Raw genomic sequence first — 15,129 nt, 5'->3', positions numbered from 1 at the left:
AATGAAGAAGTCATCATTTCTCTGAATCACCGAATTCTACTCCAGAAACCAACACTGCACTGTATGTTAACAAGGAAAATTTAAATAATAAAAAAAAAAATCAGTTCAAAAAAGAGTATGAACAATTACTGAAAATTAAAAAGAATCCATCATTTCTGAACCTTAAACATCAGCGTCTATCTAAGCATAGTAGCTAACGAGTAATTAGCATTTAAACACAGAACATGGCATCTGGCCTTCACGTGGCCCCTTTGCTCCATCTCTAAATCAGAATGAACACCAGCACCGCTGTTTTATAAGAGCACGCATCTGGACACGTCACGAATGTCCAGAGGTGGAAATGAAAACCCAAGTGTAAGATCGGCGTCAAATGTTGAGATGGTTCCTTCTAGCGAGAAGGAAAAGCGTCACCACGTGCCTGCGTCTAGCTCTGCGCTTTACGCTACGTACCAGCTGACAGAGAAACCCGGTCTCACCCAGAAAATCTGCTCAGAGCCCAGACACCTCCACACTCAAGCACCCTGACCGAGGAGGGGGAAGGAGGTGTTGGAGCAGGAGCCCCCCCCAGGGCTGTGTCCCAGGACTGGGCCATCAGAGCCGGATCCTGACCCGGGTGGGGAGGACCCCAACTCAGGGCTCACACGCAAGCTCCAGGTATGCTTGGGGAAGAGCCAGGGGGCCACTGTGCGAGCAGCCGTCCAGGAAGTCAGGACATAAGCAGCAATCTGGAAATGCCTTGTCTTTCATGGAGGAGACATTTCTCCATACCTGTGTTCATGTTATCAGTTCGCTGAACAAAAACAGTTCCTTCACAGAGTTGAAAATTCATTTTTTTTTAAAGATTTTTATTATTTATTTAGAGCGCGAGAAGAAGCAGGGGGAGTGACACAGGGAGAGGGAGAAGCAGGCTCCCCGCTGAGCAGGGAGCCCGATGCGGGACTCGATCCCAGGACCCTGGGATCATGACCTGAGCCGAAGGCAGACGCTTAACCAACTGAGCCACCCAGGCACCCCAAGAGTTCAAAATTTAAATCACAGCCAAGCTTTTATGGAATTGTCACAAAGCCCAAATTAATGGAGTCTGCGTTAATGTCAACTTATTTTCATTGTATTTACATTATCACTATTAAAAGCTTACAATAAAGCACTGTCATAAAGCAACAGACCAGGGGCATCTATTGCTAAGGCGCGTTTGGCCCTCTGCCTCCATGAGTCTCACTCTGGGCTGCTTGTCTCATTTCATGTCTCACGGCAGCAGGACAACAACGCCTGTATTTTCCGGAGAAAACTCCAGTTCAGTCACCCAGGCCCCTTAAAAACAAGTTTCTCTTGGAGACAAAATCTAAATATAGCAAATACGGTAAAGTAAGAAAGCTGCAAACTCTGGTGTGTGCACAGGTGACTGAGAAAGGCAGCGCCCATTCCTGGGGACCCGGGGCCCCTCGCAGGGATCTAGGCGCGCAGGTGGGACCCCTGAAAGAAGGGGCTTACAGTCCGTAACCCGCAGAAACAGTGTCTGCTTGCACGCTTCATACTCTGCTGTTGACACGAACAAGCATTACAAGATGCACACATCCCAAGTCTGGGCTGGGCATGCTAGTGGGTCATTCACCAAAAACGAGCAGTTTTTACGATCTCAGAAGGGACAGAATACGAGAGCATGAACAGCAAGCGAGGGCGGTACGTGCCCGGCGGCCAGTGGGCACAGCCCAGGCACAGAGCTGGGCTGGAAGTCCGCTTGCAGCCCCGAGTGGAGAAGAAACGTCCCGGGAGGGAGAGAGCTCGGTCGGACTGTGAGGACGGGTGGGACTTGGGCGGAAAGGGCTGGAAAGGGGGAGGCGCGGCTGAGGACCACGGGGACCCCAGCGGCAGCCAACGCCAGGCAAAAAGCAGTGGCTCCCAGGCCAGCAGCAGTGAGGTGTGCCAGAAGGACGCGATCAGGCCCACCCCAGGCAGGGGGCGGCCAGCAGGAGACCCGGGGCGGGGGGACGCGGGAGGACCAGACGCGTTAGGGAACGGTCTGGCACCTCGGTTGGATAACACAGTGAACCAGAGAAGACAGTAAGCCACTCGGCAACTCCAACAACTCGCAAACACGCGTCCAGTTTCTCAAGGTCCCACTGGTATTTACCCAACGATCAGTTAAGTAACACAAGCCCTACCTTGTGCTGTCGGATAAGCGTGCCCGTTAGCAATGATTCCTTGGATGAAAGAAATGATCTGAGGAATATTTTCAGTTACCCTCAAGTACACAGTCGCGGGGAGAACCTGACGGAAAGCAGAGGAGAGATGACCTTCCACGGGTGAAAGGCGTCGGTCGGTCACACGCCCCCCTCGCGGCGAGGAAACCCAGCGACGCCCTTCACCTTCAAGGCTGCCATGTCTTGTTTAAAATCCTCTTCATACAGACTGGCGAGAGAGGCAGGTGACACGTTCATCTGCAGAAAGACGAGGCGAGCCGGTCAGCAGGTCGGGCCCCCGCGGCCGGCCTCGCAGAAGGGCCTTTGGTTTTAGCTCCCAAACTCATTCTAGTAACTTAGCTAGTCACAAAGGCTGACTGACCCCGTTTTCTGGTTAGAGGGGAAAAAAGGAATAAACAATGTCACGATTTCTGTTACGTAATTCAAAACAAAACCCCAAAACACACGAAAAAGCCTCGCTTTTCTAGGGCAAGGGCAGGCTAGCTCAATCTAGTCTACATCATAACCAGAAACTTGGGTTTCTCTCTTATCCCTTCCCTTCGGGGGGGCGGGGGCAAGAAAACCCGTCAAAAGCACATGGACGAGGAACTCTAAGAAGTGTTCGGAAAGCAGCAGAGCAGGTGCAAACAAACAGTGGGCAGGTGGCAGGGCTGGGGGGGACGCAGGGGCCCAGCAGCCCCCGGAGACAGATGTCACATTCCGAGCGCGGCGCATCCGGAGGCACGCTCCTGCAGCCCCAGGGGCTGAGGGCACTGGCGCACAAAACCAGGCTCCCCGAAGCATTTTTTACTTTTCAGCAGAAAAAAACGTTCCAAGAACAAAAGAAGGACAGGTATGGGACCCCGTGGAGCTTGCGAAGGGCCCGCGACTGCAGCCCCCGCCCCTGCGGCCCCGGAACCAGGGCCCCGCCCCACGCCGACACACCGCAGCTCCAGCGCGGCAAGACTCCCCCTTCTCAGCGAGAGGCCCCCGCCAGCCCCACTTCGCGGCCACGCTCTTCCCCGCCCGGGGCCCCAGAAAGGCAATCATCCCAGAAACGGCGACCACCGGGCATTTACTGAACAAATCAATCTGGTGAACAAAGTGACTCTTCAGCTGTGTGGCCGTGGGCAAGGCGTGAGCCTCTGTGCCTGGGGCTTTCTTGCAACATGGAGAGGTCCCACCTATCGACCCCCAAGATTGCTACGAGGATCCGTGTGCATCTCGGAAAGACGACCGCGTGAATGGACGACGCTGTGTTCACGCCTCTTAGACACAGGACACCCGGCCCCCAGACACACGGATCTGCATTCCCTCCTGAAACGCAGTGCCCCGCACACACGGCCTGCAGCTGGCTCCCTCCACTACCACCCCCGTCCTGCTGGCCGGCCCGGCCGGCGTACCAGGAGCTGCTCCCCGGGCCCCCTCCTCACGCCCTCTTCTGCTGTGACAACGGGCCGGGCCATTCCTGAGTCCGGATCCAGACGCCAGACCGCTGGTCGGAGGGCAGGTGCACACGCCCTGGCTGGCTACCTGTCGCCCCGGCGGAGAGTGCGCTGGCCTGAACCTGACCGAGCCCCGACCGCACGGGGGTGGGGGGCACACTTCTGGACATCGGCAACATGACTGCTAACACACGCTTTCTCGCTGTAAGTTTAACGTGTACTTCTCTCTTCTGAAGGAGCTGAACATCTCTCACGGGTTTAGAGCCATGTATATTAACAGTCTGTAATCACCACACCCATTTCTCCACTGACTTGTAGAGCTCTTCTTGTCCATTGGTACGAAGTAGTTTTACATGAAAGAAATTAGCCTTTTATCTCTGATGTGAATTTCAATTACTGTCACAGTCTTTCAACTTTATGGTTAGTTTTTGTCCTATAGAAAATGTCATTTCTATATTTAGCCATCTTTTGTATTTCTCAAATCTTTTTCCCCAAATGGCTCCTGGGTATGGAAACAAATTTAGGAGAGCCTTCCCAGTATGAGGCTATCAAAAGTGCCCCAAGGTTCTTTCAGTAATTCGTGGTTCCATTTCTTTTACATTAGGCTCCGATCTGCCCCGGATCTGGTTGTTAGATCCACCACCCCTCCTGGGTTTTTTTCCCCCAGATGCTTACCTAACTGTCAACATCTTTTACCGGATAATTCCTCTCTTCCCCAATGATTTGAAATGCCATCTTTATCACAAATTTCCATTATCTACTGTGTCTATTTCTGGCTTTCTAGTGTGTCCCATTATCTGTCTGTTCATGCCGTCTGTACGACGTATCCATACAACGTGTAATGTCTACAACCTTCACGGTGACAGAAAGTAGACTGGTGAAAGCTTGGGGGCAGGGCAGCAAAGAGGGAAGGATGACAAGGGGCAGAGGAAGCTTTCGGGGCGATGGATGGAGATGCTCATCCTGACACTGGTGATGGGTTCACAGATTTTATCATGCTGTACACCTCGTAGTACTCGGTGCAATTTATTGTAGGTCTGGTCAACCTCAAAGCTGCGCCAAAAAAAAGAAAGAATATATGAAAAAAAATTTCCTATAGCTTTAAAAATGTTTTAATATTAGGTAGGACTATTCCCTCCTTAATACTCTTCTTTAAAAAAAAAAATTTTACTTATTTGTCAGAGAGAGAGCAAGAAAGAGAGCACACGAGCGGGGGAGGGGAGGGGGGAGAGGCAGAGGGAGAACCAGCTTTCCGGCTGAGCAGGGAGCCCAATGTGGGACTCGATCCCAGGACCCTGGGATCATGATCTGAGCCGAAGGCAGATGTTTAACCAACTGAGCCACCCAGGCGCCCCAATACTCTTTTACAGACTTTTCCTGGCCGCATATGAACTCTAGAATCCACGTCTCTGGTTCTGAAAGGGAGTATTAGGAACGCGCACACACACTCCTCTGAATGACCTAGCAAGTACCATGCTGCCCAAACACGCAAGCCCGGCTTCACAGGCGGCTTCTCCAGCTCACACGCGCAAGCCCAGCGGCCGTGGTTTGGAAACACTGAGGGGCAGTGAATTGTAAGTGGGATGCCAATCTACTGCTGGCCTTGCACGGAGGAGTGGAATCATATTCTAAAATGAAACCTTTTATTTATTTATTTATTTTTTTAATTTATTTATTTGACAGAGAGAGACACAGCGAGAGAGGGAACACAAGCAGGGGGAGTGGGAGAGAGAGAAGCAGGCCTCCCGCAGAGCAGAGAGCCCGATGCGGAGCTCGATCCCAGGACCCTGGGATCATGACCTGAGCTGAAGGCAGACGCTTAATGACTGAGCCACCCAGGCGCCCCACTAAAATGAAACCTTTTAAACTTACTCTTTCGGCAGCGGGTCACACCATGCATCTGGACAGCGCGGCTCTCACTCTCCGAAAAACAAACCGCACGAGGCGGGAGCTGAAATGCGGTCTCAGTCTTCGATCTCAGTCACTGTCCGTCCGCCCCGACCATCACAAACCATCTCAAGCTGCCTCGCCCGCAGCAAGGGCCCCCCGGCCGGGCCCTCGGCACTCAGCCGCAGCGTCCAGCCTCCCTCCCGCAAAGAAGGCAACAGGGGCCAGTGACCAGCAGCAGAGAAAGAATACCTTCGGCCTGAATGTGTCACTCTGACACATTCATCCCAATTTTTCCTACAAAATGCGACGATGCCCATGTACCACGCCTCTCGTAGGCTCGCCCCGGAAATCCCCCCGCCGTTTTTATCCCTGACAAACTGTAACACTGTGCCGAACATCAAAGTCCAGGGAGAGATCCAGAAAAGTGTAATATTATAATATAAAATACCGTACGTACAAGCAAGTGCTGAAGCAGACGGCATGAAGAGCATCGCCATCACTTTAATAGGTTGCATTAGATAAAAAATAGCCTTTTTGCCAGATACTAAGAAACAAACAGATGCTTTCATAACCATGTTTCAGATGCATGCTTCATCATCTTAAAGAGATATTGCGAGAACAACTATTCAGTGCCATGTTAGCATCCTGCCATGTGACAAGGAGGGAAATTCTCAGGTGTCAAAAATTAAACGCTCTCTACATACAGAATCTTTCAGCTAATTCTACCAACCTGTTCGTAGGCTAAGTATAATACAATTCTTAAAAGTAACAAGCTCTGCCTCCTCGCGGCATCTGTGAAATCCTCTCAGTAACTTCATTCTCGCTGCATTTACCCTGTGCCGCCACCCCTCCCTCCTGAAGTCCGCCCCCCATCCTCACCCGCATCCGAGCCCCTCAGCCCCTCCCCTTCCTTTCCCACCAGCCGTGCCTCCAGCCTCCCAGCAGGCCTTGCAGCTCACAGGTCCACCTCCGAGTCTGAAGATTCACAGCAGAGCCCGATTCATCAAGTGCAGGGACCCAGGTGCGTGGTCTCGGATCCCCGCTGAGGGGGAGGACTGAGGACAGATGAAACACTCACCTGGGTCACCTTCCTCCATAACCAACACCTCCCGCGGCGGTGTCCCTTCCCACCCCGCGCTCACCGGGCCAGAGACCACGGCTTGCTTGTTACCAGCTGCACCCTGCCTGCAGCCAGTGAGGGCCCCGTCCAGCAGGCCTTCCTGCTCAGCACCCCTGGGGTCAGCCTTCCCTCCCAGCAATGGCTCCGGACCCCTCCTCAAGGCCCCCCGCAGGGACCATCCCAGCACCTCCCAGAAAACAGCACAGCCCCTGCCTCTGCCTCTCCCCCGTCCGTCCTACCCATGGATCAGAGGACGCTCCTTTCTTCCTCCCATTTGCTCAGAAGCTTCACTCTAGAATCCAAAGGCTGCGCCGCTGGTGAGTGGCTGAGCTCACGCTGAAGTCAGACAGCCCTGGACGAACCACTCCAAACTCGGGCCCCCTCCTCCCGCGCTCCACACGCAGGATCCTGTGGGTCTGCCATCTAACACAAGCACCACCTGCCTGGGGACCCCTTGCCCCCTGCTGTCCCCTCACTTGCAGCTCCCCACAAAGGGACAGCTCACCTTGCCCCCAGGGCCTTGGCTAGACCAGGGGACACCTGACCCCAGGGGCAGAGACAGAGAGCAGCAGGGACGGTGATGAACCCCAAGTGCTAGCCTGCCCACCCTTTGCTTCCAGCCAAATGCGCGGCACCTTTTCCAACTCTAGCCACTTCTCCAGTTCTCCGGCTGCAGCTGGTTGTCCACGATTCAACCCTATTCTGACACAAACTCCCCGGCTCAGCGCAGACCCCGTGGGACTGCCCCCTTCAGACACCAGCCACCATGGGTGCCCTGGCCACTTGAACTCCTGCCATGGAGTCTAAATTTGGGGGTTTGATCTGAGTCACAAAACCCAGGAAAGCAGTCCACTTACCAACCCTAGTTTATGATAAAGGACACAACTCAGGAGCAGCATAGGGCGAGGGGCGGGGCTCCCAGGCTCTCCGACACCGCCCTCCCAGCGCCCACCTGTGCTCACCAGCCCGAAGCGCTGAGCCCCCTCATTTTGGGGGTGTTTGTGGAGGCTTCACGACTTGGGACAGGTGATTAAATCCCTGGCCACTGGCAATCAGCACCACGCCAGGGGTGGGGGGTGAAAGGTCCCAGCTCTCGCCATGGCTGGGTCTCTGGGACCCCAGCCCCCGTCCTGAAGCCCTCCAGGGGCCCAGCTGTGATCTCATCAGCATACAGAAGATGCTCTCCCTCACTAGATTCTGTGGGTTTCAGGCGCTCTGTGCCTGGAACTGGGGTAAAGTCCACACGTATCTCTATGATACCAAGGCCCTGAGCTGACCGAGCTCCAGATTTCTGTATCCAGGTCTGCGTTTCTTTAGGTACGTCACACTCACTCTGCTCGCCGGGGCGAAGCTCCCACCAACCCTGTCTGTGGGCCCATCTCTGGCTGTGTCCTCCCCACCACCGAGTGGTCTCCACTGGATGGAGCTGAGCCTGGCTAGAGCACCCCAAGAGTCTACCGGACAAAGTGCAAGTCCCCAGTAGGTCCTCCAGGCCCGGCTGCCCCCACCTCTCCAGCCTCACCTGCCAGTCCGCCCACGGGCCACGAGAGCAGGACGGCGGGTTCCCTCGCAGGCCTCCACGCAGCCTTTCGGCCCCTCCTCGCTTGCCCTCTGCCCAGATGTCCTTCCTGCCCTGACTCCTCACCACCCATCCTCTACTAATGCTAATTCGGGGCTAACCTCCTCCAGTGAATCACTTCTGCATTCCACGGAGGTGTGACGGTCTTCCTTGCACGTCCCTAGCTGGGCTTATAAAATGAACTATGTCGCACACAGAGCATCTCTCTGTGGGGTCTTTTGCCTCCCCAGATGCAAGCTCCATGAGGCCAAGACTGGTCTTCCTCACCTTTCTTGGCACAAAGCCAGGCACAGGCCTGACCCCGGACGGTTCGATGCGTGCTCAGGACAGTTCTGGAAGTGGAAATCGAGTCTACTCTAAGGGAGCATGACGTCCTGGCTCAGCTATTTGGACAAGACAGACCCGGGACACCCCACTGGGTTTGGGCGCCACCAGTAAGCACTCTCTAAACCACCCAACTCTAAGAAGAAAAACCTTATTAAAAAAACCATTCCTCCTTGAACCAGTGACTCCACTTTGGGAAAAGTATTTAGCGAAACAAGACAGAATGAAAAAAAAGATATTCACAGTAGCCCTATTTTTAACAGCTATAAACAACACAGCCAATGATGGGAAACTGCTGAACAGTCCCCATGCCGAATGCTATCTAGTTGTTAAAAAGGTAAATTAGGGGATGCCTGGCTGGCTTGGTTGGGGGAGCGTGCGATGCTTGATCTCAGGGTCGTTGAGTTCGAGCCCCAGGTCAGGTGCAGAGATTACTTAAATAAGTAAAACTTTACAAAAAAAAAAAAAAAGGCAAATTGGTAGGAAACAGGGACACATGGCTTCTAGAAAATAAATCTGAGAGAAAGCAGAATATGGAAGTAATTCAAGAGTCCTAAAACAAGAATGGTAAATGAGAGTATTTCCATGCGATGAAATGCTATACGGCTATTTAAAAACGTTCAAGAATATTTAAGAACATGAAAAAAGTACTCAAAATATACTAAATGGAAAAAGCAGACTATAAAACATTATAAAGTGTAGACTGGTTCCTAAAAAAAAATAGTATACACAGTTTTTAGTACATACATCTTCTAAAATAACGGGAATATAAAGCACTCGATGTAGGTTTTTGCATAGATTGGATCATTTAACAATTATCTGCAGATCCTTAGAGATAATTGTTAAAGTTGCTAATTATAAAAACCAGAAAATAGACTTAAAAATTTATCTATATTTAACTTAACCCCTCAGTTAAAACTTTCCCCCAAAAGCTTCCCCTAAACCCTCCTACACTATTGGTGGGAATGCAAGCTGGTGCAGCCACTCTGGAAAACAGTATGGAGGTTCCTCAAAAAGTTGAAAATAGAGCTACCACACAATCCAGCAATTGCACTACTGGGTATTTACCCCAAAGATACAAATGTAGGGATCCGAAGGGGTACGTGCACCCCAATGTTTATAGCAGCAATGTCCACAATAGCCAAACTGTGGAAAGAGCCAAGATGTCCATCGACAGATGAATGGATAAAGAAGATGTGGTATATATATATACAATGGAATATTATGCAGCCATCAAAAGGAATGAGATCTTGCCATTTGCAACGACGTGGATGAAACTGGAGGGTGTTATGCTGAGCGAAATAAGTCAAACAGAGAAAGACATGTATCGTATGACCTCACTGATATGAGGAATTCTAATCTCAGGAAACAAACTGAGGGTTGCTGGAGTGGTGGGGGGTGGGAGGGATGGGGTGGCTGGGTGATAGACATTGGGAGGGTATGTGCTATGGTGAGCACTGTGAATTGTGTAAGACTGATGAATCACAGACCTGTACCTCTGAAACAAATAATACATTTATGTTAAAAAAAAAAAAAAGAAGAAGAAGAAGACAGCAGGAAGGGAAGAATGAAGGGGGGGAAATAGGAGGGGGAGACGAACCATGAGAGACAATGGACTCTGAAAAACAAAGTGAGGGTTCTAGAGGGGAGGGTGGTGGGAGGATGGGTTAGCCTGGTGATGGGTATTAAAGAGGGCACGTTCTGCATGGAGCACTGGGTGTTGTGCACAAACAATGAATCATGGAACACTACATCTAAAACTAATGATGTAATGTATGGTGATTAACATAACAATAAAAAAATTAAAAAAAAAAAAAGCTTCCCCTAAATGATGCATGAGTTATAAGAGAAGTGCCCCGTGTACTAAACAAATGAGAAAACTGAACCTCCCGTGAGCTAAGTTTCCCTAGCCCAGAAGCGGCCCTTTGCCTTCCCTGTGCGTGGGAGGCCTGGAGGCCACGAGGCCGCGGGGCTGAGGAAGGGACAAACTTCAAGCAGGGGACAAGGACATCAAAGGCTTCGGTGCCCAGAAGCAAAGAGGCCTCCTTTACCAGGGCAGAGACTCCCCTGATGACCTGTCAGAGCGCTCTCGCCAGGCGGCATGTGGACGGAGAGATGCAGAACACACCTGCCGAGCAGCCAGGGGCTCAGCGCAGCACAGCACCGATCCAGGTACGGACAACATCACCCTCTGCACTTACCTCGGCGGCTCTGTGGATTATTTTATCGTCCACATCTGTGATTCCCATCACCATGATGATGTTGCATCCAAAAACCCTGGTAAGGATCCTTCGGATGATATCAAATCTAACGTACGAGCTGAAAGAAAAGAAATGTCAGAGCGTCTTTCATGCACAAAGTCCCCAGTGGGATCTTTAAAAAGGAATGCCTTGCATCTTAACAGGCTGCCCCAAACTTTAGGTGTGTGATGGAGCTGATGGGTCCCGCACAGCTAGGAAGAGGGAAAGCCTTCCGCTGACTGGCCCACGCGGGGCCCCACAAGAAATCAGCAAAGGCAACACCTCAATGTCAGGCACACGGGGAGCATGTTTAATGCCGGGGCTGTTACGTGAGTTCACACCATTTAACTGGAGAACAATTCACTGGTAATACAATTTCACCAGGTAGTTAAAATACTGAGAGCTTTTCCCGTCCTTGTTTATGTTCTAGAATAACTGGAGGGTTTCACTATGGCAAAACAGAAGGAACAGCAGACGAAGGACGAGGCTGTTAAAGCTGTATGGCGTTACTCCCGAGAAACGTGCGCACTGTTGTGGGATATTAACACACCAGCTTGGGGCGCCTGGGTGGCTCAGTCGGTTAAGCGTTTGCCTTTGGCTCAGGTCATGATCTCAGGGTCCTGGGATCAAGTCCCACATCGGGCTCCCTGCTCAGTGGGGAGTCTGCTTCTCCCTCTCTCTCTGCCCCTGCCCCCTACTTGTGCACGCGCGCTCTCTCTCTCTCAAATAAATAAAATCTTAAAAAAACAAAACAAAACAAAAAACCACCCGCTTATCAGCATGCCACACTGGGGCAGCTCAGATGTGTAAAACCAAAAGGGCTCAAGAGCCATTTAAAATGTCCAGAATCTGGTTTCCCATAAAAGCAACCTTAAAACTCAGGGTTGGCAAATCTCACGCTCACCTGTCACCCACACAGCCTCTGTAACTCAAACACGAGCCCTGTCATTGGACCCCGTCTGCGTCCCACACTACCCTCGCCAAACTCAGCTCCGGTGACCAAGCCAGGTCGGAAACTCCTTGCCGAGATATTTAATCATCTGAAGCCTTAGGCTGCTTATTTATAAATCGGGCAGAATCCTGCTATGCCACGGGGTTGCTGAACACGATCCTGATGCCCCGCAGCACCAACTCCTACAGGCATGAGCCTCTGTCACCGCGGTCATGGGTCATCACCATGCCCTTCATTCGGCTCCCCCAGGAGTGGTTCCCCGTGCACTGTATCTGCCCCTGGGGGGAAAACAGCACCATCACCCGGTGTCCTTAGGAGAATCACACTGGCTGGTGTTTGTAAAGCATTTAGAACAGAAAAAGTGCTGTGTCTGTTAAGTGTCTTTCTTTTTTTTTTTTTAGTAAGCTCTATGCCCAGGGTGGGGCTTGAACTCATGACCCTGAGGTTGAGTCCCGTGCTCTACCGACTGAACCAGCCAGGCACCCCAAGTACCTGCCTTTTTAAAATAGAGGTGTGCTACCTGGGAGGCGAGTGGGGAGACATGAACCTGGACAGTACGTCGGGACAGACTTCCAGAACTGCAGAGACGTCCTTAGGATTTGGACCTTTACTTTAGGAGCTATGGGAGCCATGCTTGACCATCCCTGCCCCTAAGACCTCACAGCTTCTTCAGCATCTTGAAGTTCTCGGGTTTCCCACCACTCAGGAGCATCCTGAATGACTCTTGAGGAATGGGTTCTATCTCACAGTCTATCTTCCATAGAGGATAACCGGTTATCCTCGAGAGGGTGGGGGACCACAGTGATGAAGGGGATGCTCAGGCTTCTGGGGTGATGGTAAGGTGTCTCTGCCTAAGACCCGTGAACATTCACTCAGCTGTACCCTTAACATTTGTACTCTTTTCTGTATTTTTTTTTTTTTAGATTTTATTTATTTATTTGACAGAGAGAGACACAGCGAGAGAGGGAACACAAGCAGGGGGAGTGGGAGAGGGAGAAGCAGGCTTCCCGCGGAGCAAGGAGCCCGATGCGGGGCTCGATCCCAGGACCCTGGGATCATGACCTGAGCCGAAGGCAGACGCTTAACGACTGAGCCACCCAGGCGCCCCTCTTTTCTGTATTTGTAAGGGCAAATACAAATTATAACCAGAGGCTTGATTCTCCTAGCTGAAAATAAGGAAACACCCTCCCCCCTCCGCCCCGGCCCCCTTCTTTCAGAAATTGCTGTCCTTCTAAAATGTACGTAAATGGTTTTAATGGCTAAGGAAGCCTCTCCTGAGTCCCACAACTCTGGAAAGTTTCAAGGACCCGGGAGCCATCTCTTTGGAATGAAGCCATCAAGGAAGGTAATGCTCCATCTCCGGAGGGGGATGGGCCTGACGCGTCACCTGACTGCTCAGCGCAAACCAACCCCATCTGCCCTCACAGATTGTATCCACTTGGCTCTATAAAAGACTGCGATTTCTGTCTTTGCAATCCTTCCCCAACATATTTTATACTTCAATAAAGAGGTCAAAATATCCTTCTTAAAATTAATAGTAAGTTAGCCACTGATTCTGTTTTAACAAAACACAAAAAACACTCCAGCCTCCCTGGGTGATGCAGGATTTTGTAAAAAGTGTAATGAGTTAAGGTAGCTTTTCCCTTTTAGTCTAAGTCTGAAACATAACAAGCTTAAAAAAGGAACAAGAGAACATACAAAGCGCTAGGAAAAGTGTAATTCTGACAAAGATGGGGTGCAGTGCAGCGGAGGGTTAAGAGGTTGAGAAAGGAAGCCCCAGGGAGATCAGACACACCAGCCTCCGCTGCTTCCAGAATGTGTGGCCTCGGGCAAGTTACTTATCCCCAAAACTGCTCAGCCCCCACCACAGCGCACCTCGGGCACTGTGTACGCTGCACTTTATGCGCGGTGCTTCATAAAGTTGTGAAGATTCAGACAGATGAATACTATTATCATCCCCATCTCAACGATGAAGAAACCAGGACTCAAAGTAATAAAAGGGCTTGTCCAAAATTGGAAAGAAAATAAGCAGTAGGGGCCAGAAATAACTTCTCACTGCTGACTCCTGACCTGATCTCACTAAAACCCACCAAGAAGCATCCAATTCCAAAACAGGTCATTTATCACTGCTCCTCACTGCCTCCCTGTGAAATGGGTAGAAGTGCTTAGAATTTACTATGAGAACCAAATGAGACAACAGGTGTGCCTCCCACAATACCTGGAATATAGTTAGCTATTCAGTATTCTCTCTCTCTCTCTCTTTTTTTTTTTTTTTTTTGCTATTCAGTATTCTTAAGTTGCCCTTGAGAGATGGGAAAAACCTGCAAAAGGCTCTTTCTTTCCAAAATAAACGGTCCCTAGAAGTGTGAAAAATCAAATTCAGAACACTCACCAAGCATGGCCAAGGTGTGCATGATCATAGACAGTTGGTCCACAGCTATACCTAGGAACAAAGTTAAAATCCACCATGTGAAACATGTTTGCAAGAAAGGACACCACATTCTCTGTTACGGTTATCATATAACCATGCTCTTTTAAAAACTGTTAAGTAACCACTTTTGGGGAATTCGTAGCCAAAGCCAGCCAAGTACCCGGGACTACACCAGTATCTCCAATTGTGCTTCCATGGATTTTGTACTTACTAAATGCTCCCCACCTGAGAACCTTTCAGCGCAGCGCTGGGTGTACCGTCCTTCCCGCCCCACGTCCCCAGCACCCCGCTCCCCCAATCCTGGGCGGCTACCAGGAGGCGGCGTCCGCGCTGCCCACGATCAAGGGGTCTTTCCTCCGGGTGAGGCTGTTGTACACCTTGACGCCCGTGTCGTGGCCCGCCGGCTGCACCCAGCCCTGCCCGCGCACGCCCGACGCCGCCCGCGCCGGCCCGAGCCGGGCGCCCAGGCCCAGAGCGGCCCGCAGGAGCCGGGGGCCCACAGCCGCCCCGCGCTTCCGCAGCATGGCCGGCCCGCGAGCGGCACGGAGCAGGGGTGCGCGCGGCCGCCGCGGAGGCTCGCCACGCCCACTCCGGGGGGGGCTCGCACCGGACCCGCCCACCCGGAAGAGGGCGTCCAGGTCCCGCCCACTCCTGATAAATGACAGACAAGGCCCCGCCCAACCCGGAAAGGACTTCCTATGCTCTGTCCAACCCAGAACGGCGGACGCCCAGGCCCCGCCCAACCCGGAAGGGGATCCGGCCGTGCCCGCCCATTCCGGAAGATGATCGGCCTCGGTCCCTCCAACCCCCAAAGAGGCGGTCGGGTAGCCGGGCCTGCGCCTCCCTCTGGCTTGCAGGGCACCGGTTGCAGCTCTGGGGGCGAGGAAGAGTTCGGCGCGGGCGAGGCGGGGCGCGGCAGGGCGCCCTAGGCGGTAGAGGGAGGCGCTCCTTCGCGCCGGGAGGAGGGG

At 52.0% G+C, this 15,129-nt stretch overlaps 1 protein-coding gene across 3 annotated transcripts in view; it reads right to left on the bottom strand.

The window, feature by feature from the left end:
* CARS2 (cysteinyl-tRNA synthetase 2, mitochondrial) overlaps positions 1 to 14,750 on the bottom strand; it is a 44,702-nt gene extending 29,952 nt beyond the window's left edge. Inside the window, exons 1-5 of one of the 3 annotated variants that reach the window (XM_036077111.2) lie at positions 14,474 to 14,747; positions 14,123 to 14,173; positions 10,740 to 10,857; positions 2,367 to 2,438; positions 2,163 to 2,268 (exon numbers count right to left, since the gene is read on the bottom strand). In XM_036077111.2, coding sequence (XP_035933004.1) covers positions 2,163 to 2,268; positions 2,367 to 2,438; positions 10,740 to 10,857; positions 14,123 to 14,173; positions 14,474 to 14,685 — 559 coding nt within the window. In that variant the 5' untranslated portion in view covers positions 14,686 to 14,747. Of the gene's footprint in view, positions 1 to 2,162; positions 2,269 to 2,366; positions 2,439 to 6,245; positions 6,266 to 10,739; positions 10,858 to 14,122; positions 14,174 to 14,473 lie in introns of those variants that run through there. The other 2 variants (XM_036077112.2, XM_078070078.1) reach the window with 2 other exon arrangements.
* Positions 14,751 to 15,129: the final 379 nt, after the last annotated feature.

Source organism: Halichoerus grypus, chromosome 4 (assembly GCF_964656455.1).
Source record: "Halichoerus grypus chromosome 4, mHalGry1.hap1.1, whole genome shotgun sequence".
Classification (NCBI taxonomy): domain Eukaryota; kingdom Metazoa; phylum Chordata; class Mammalia; order Carnivora; family Phocidae; genus Halichoerus; species Halichoerus grypus.
This window is presented reverse-complemented; position numbering and strand designations above follow the sequence as displayed.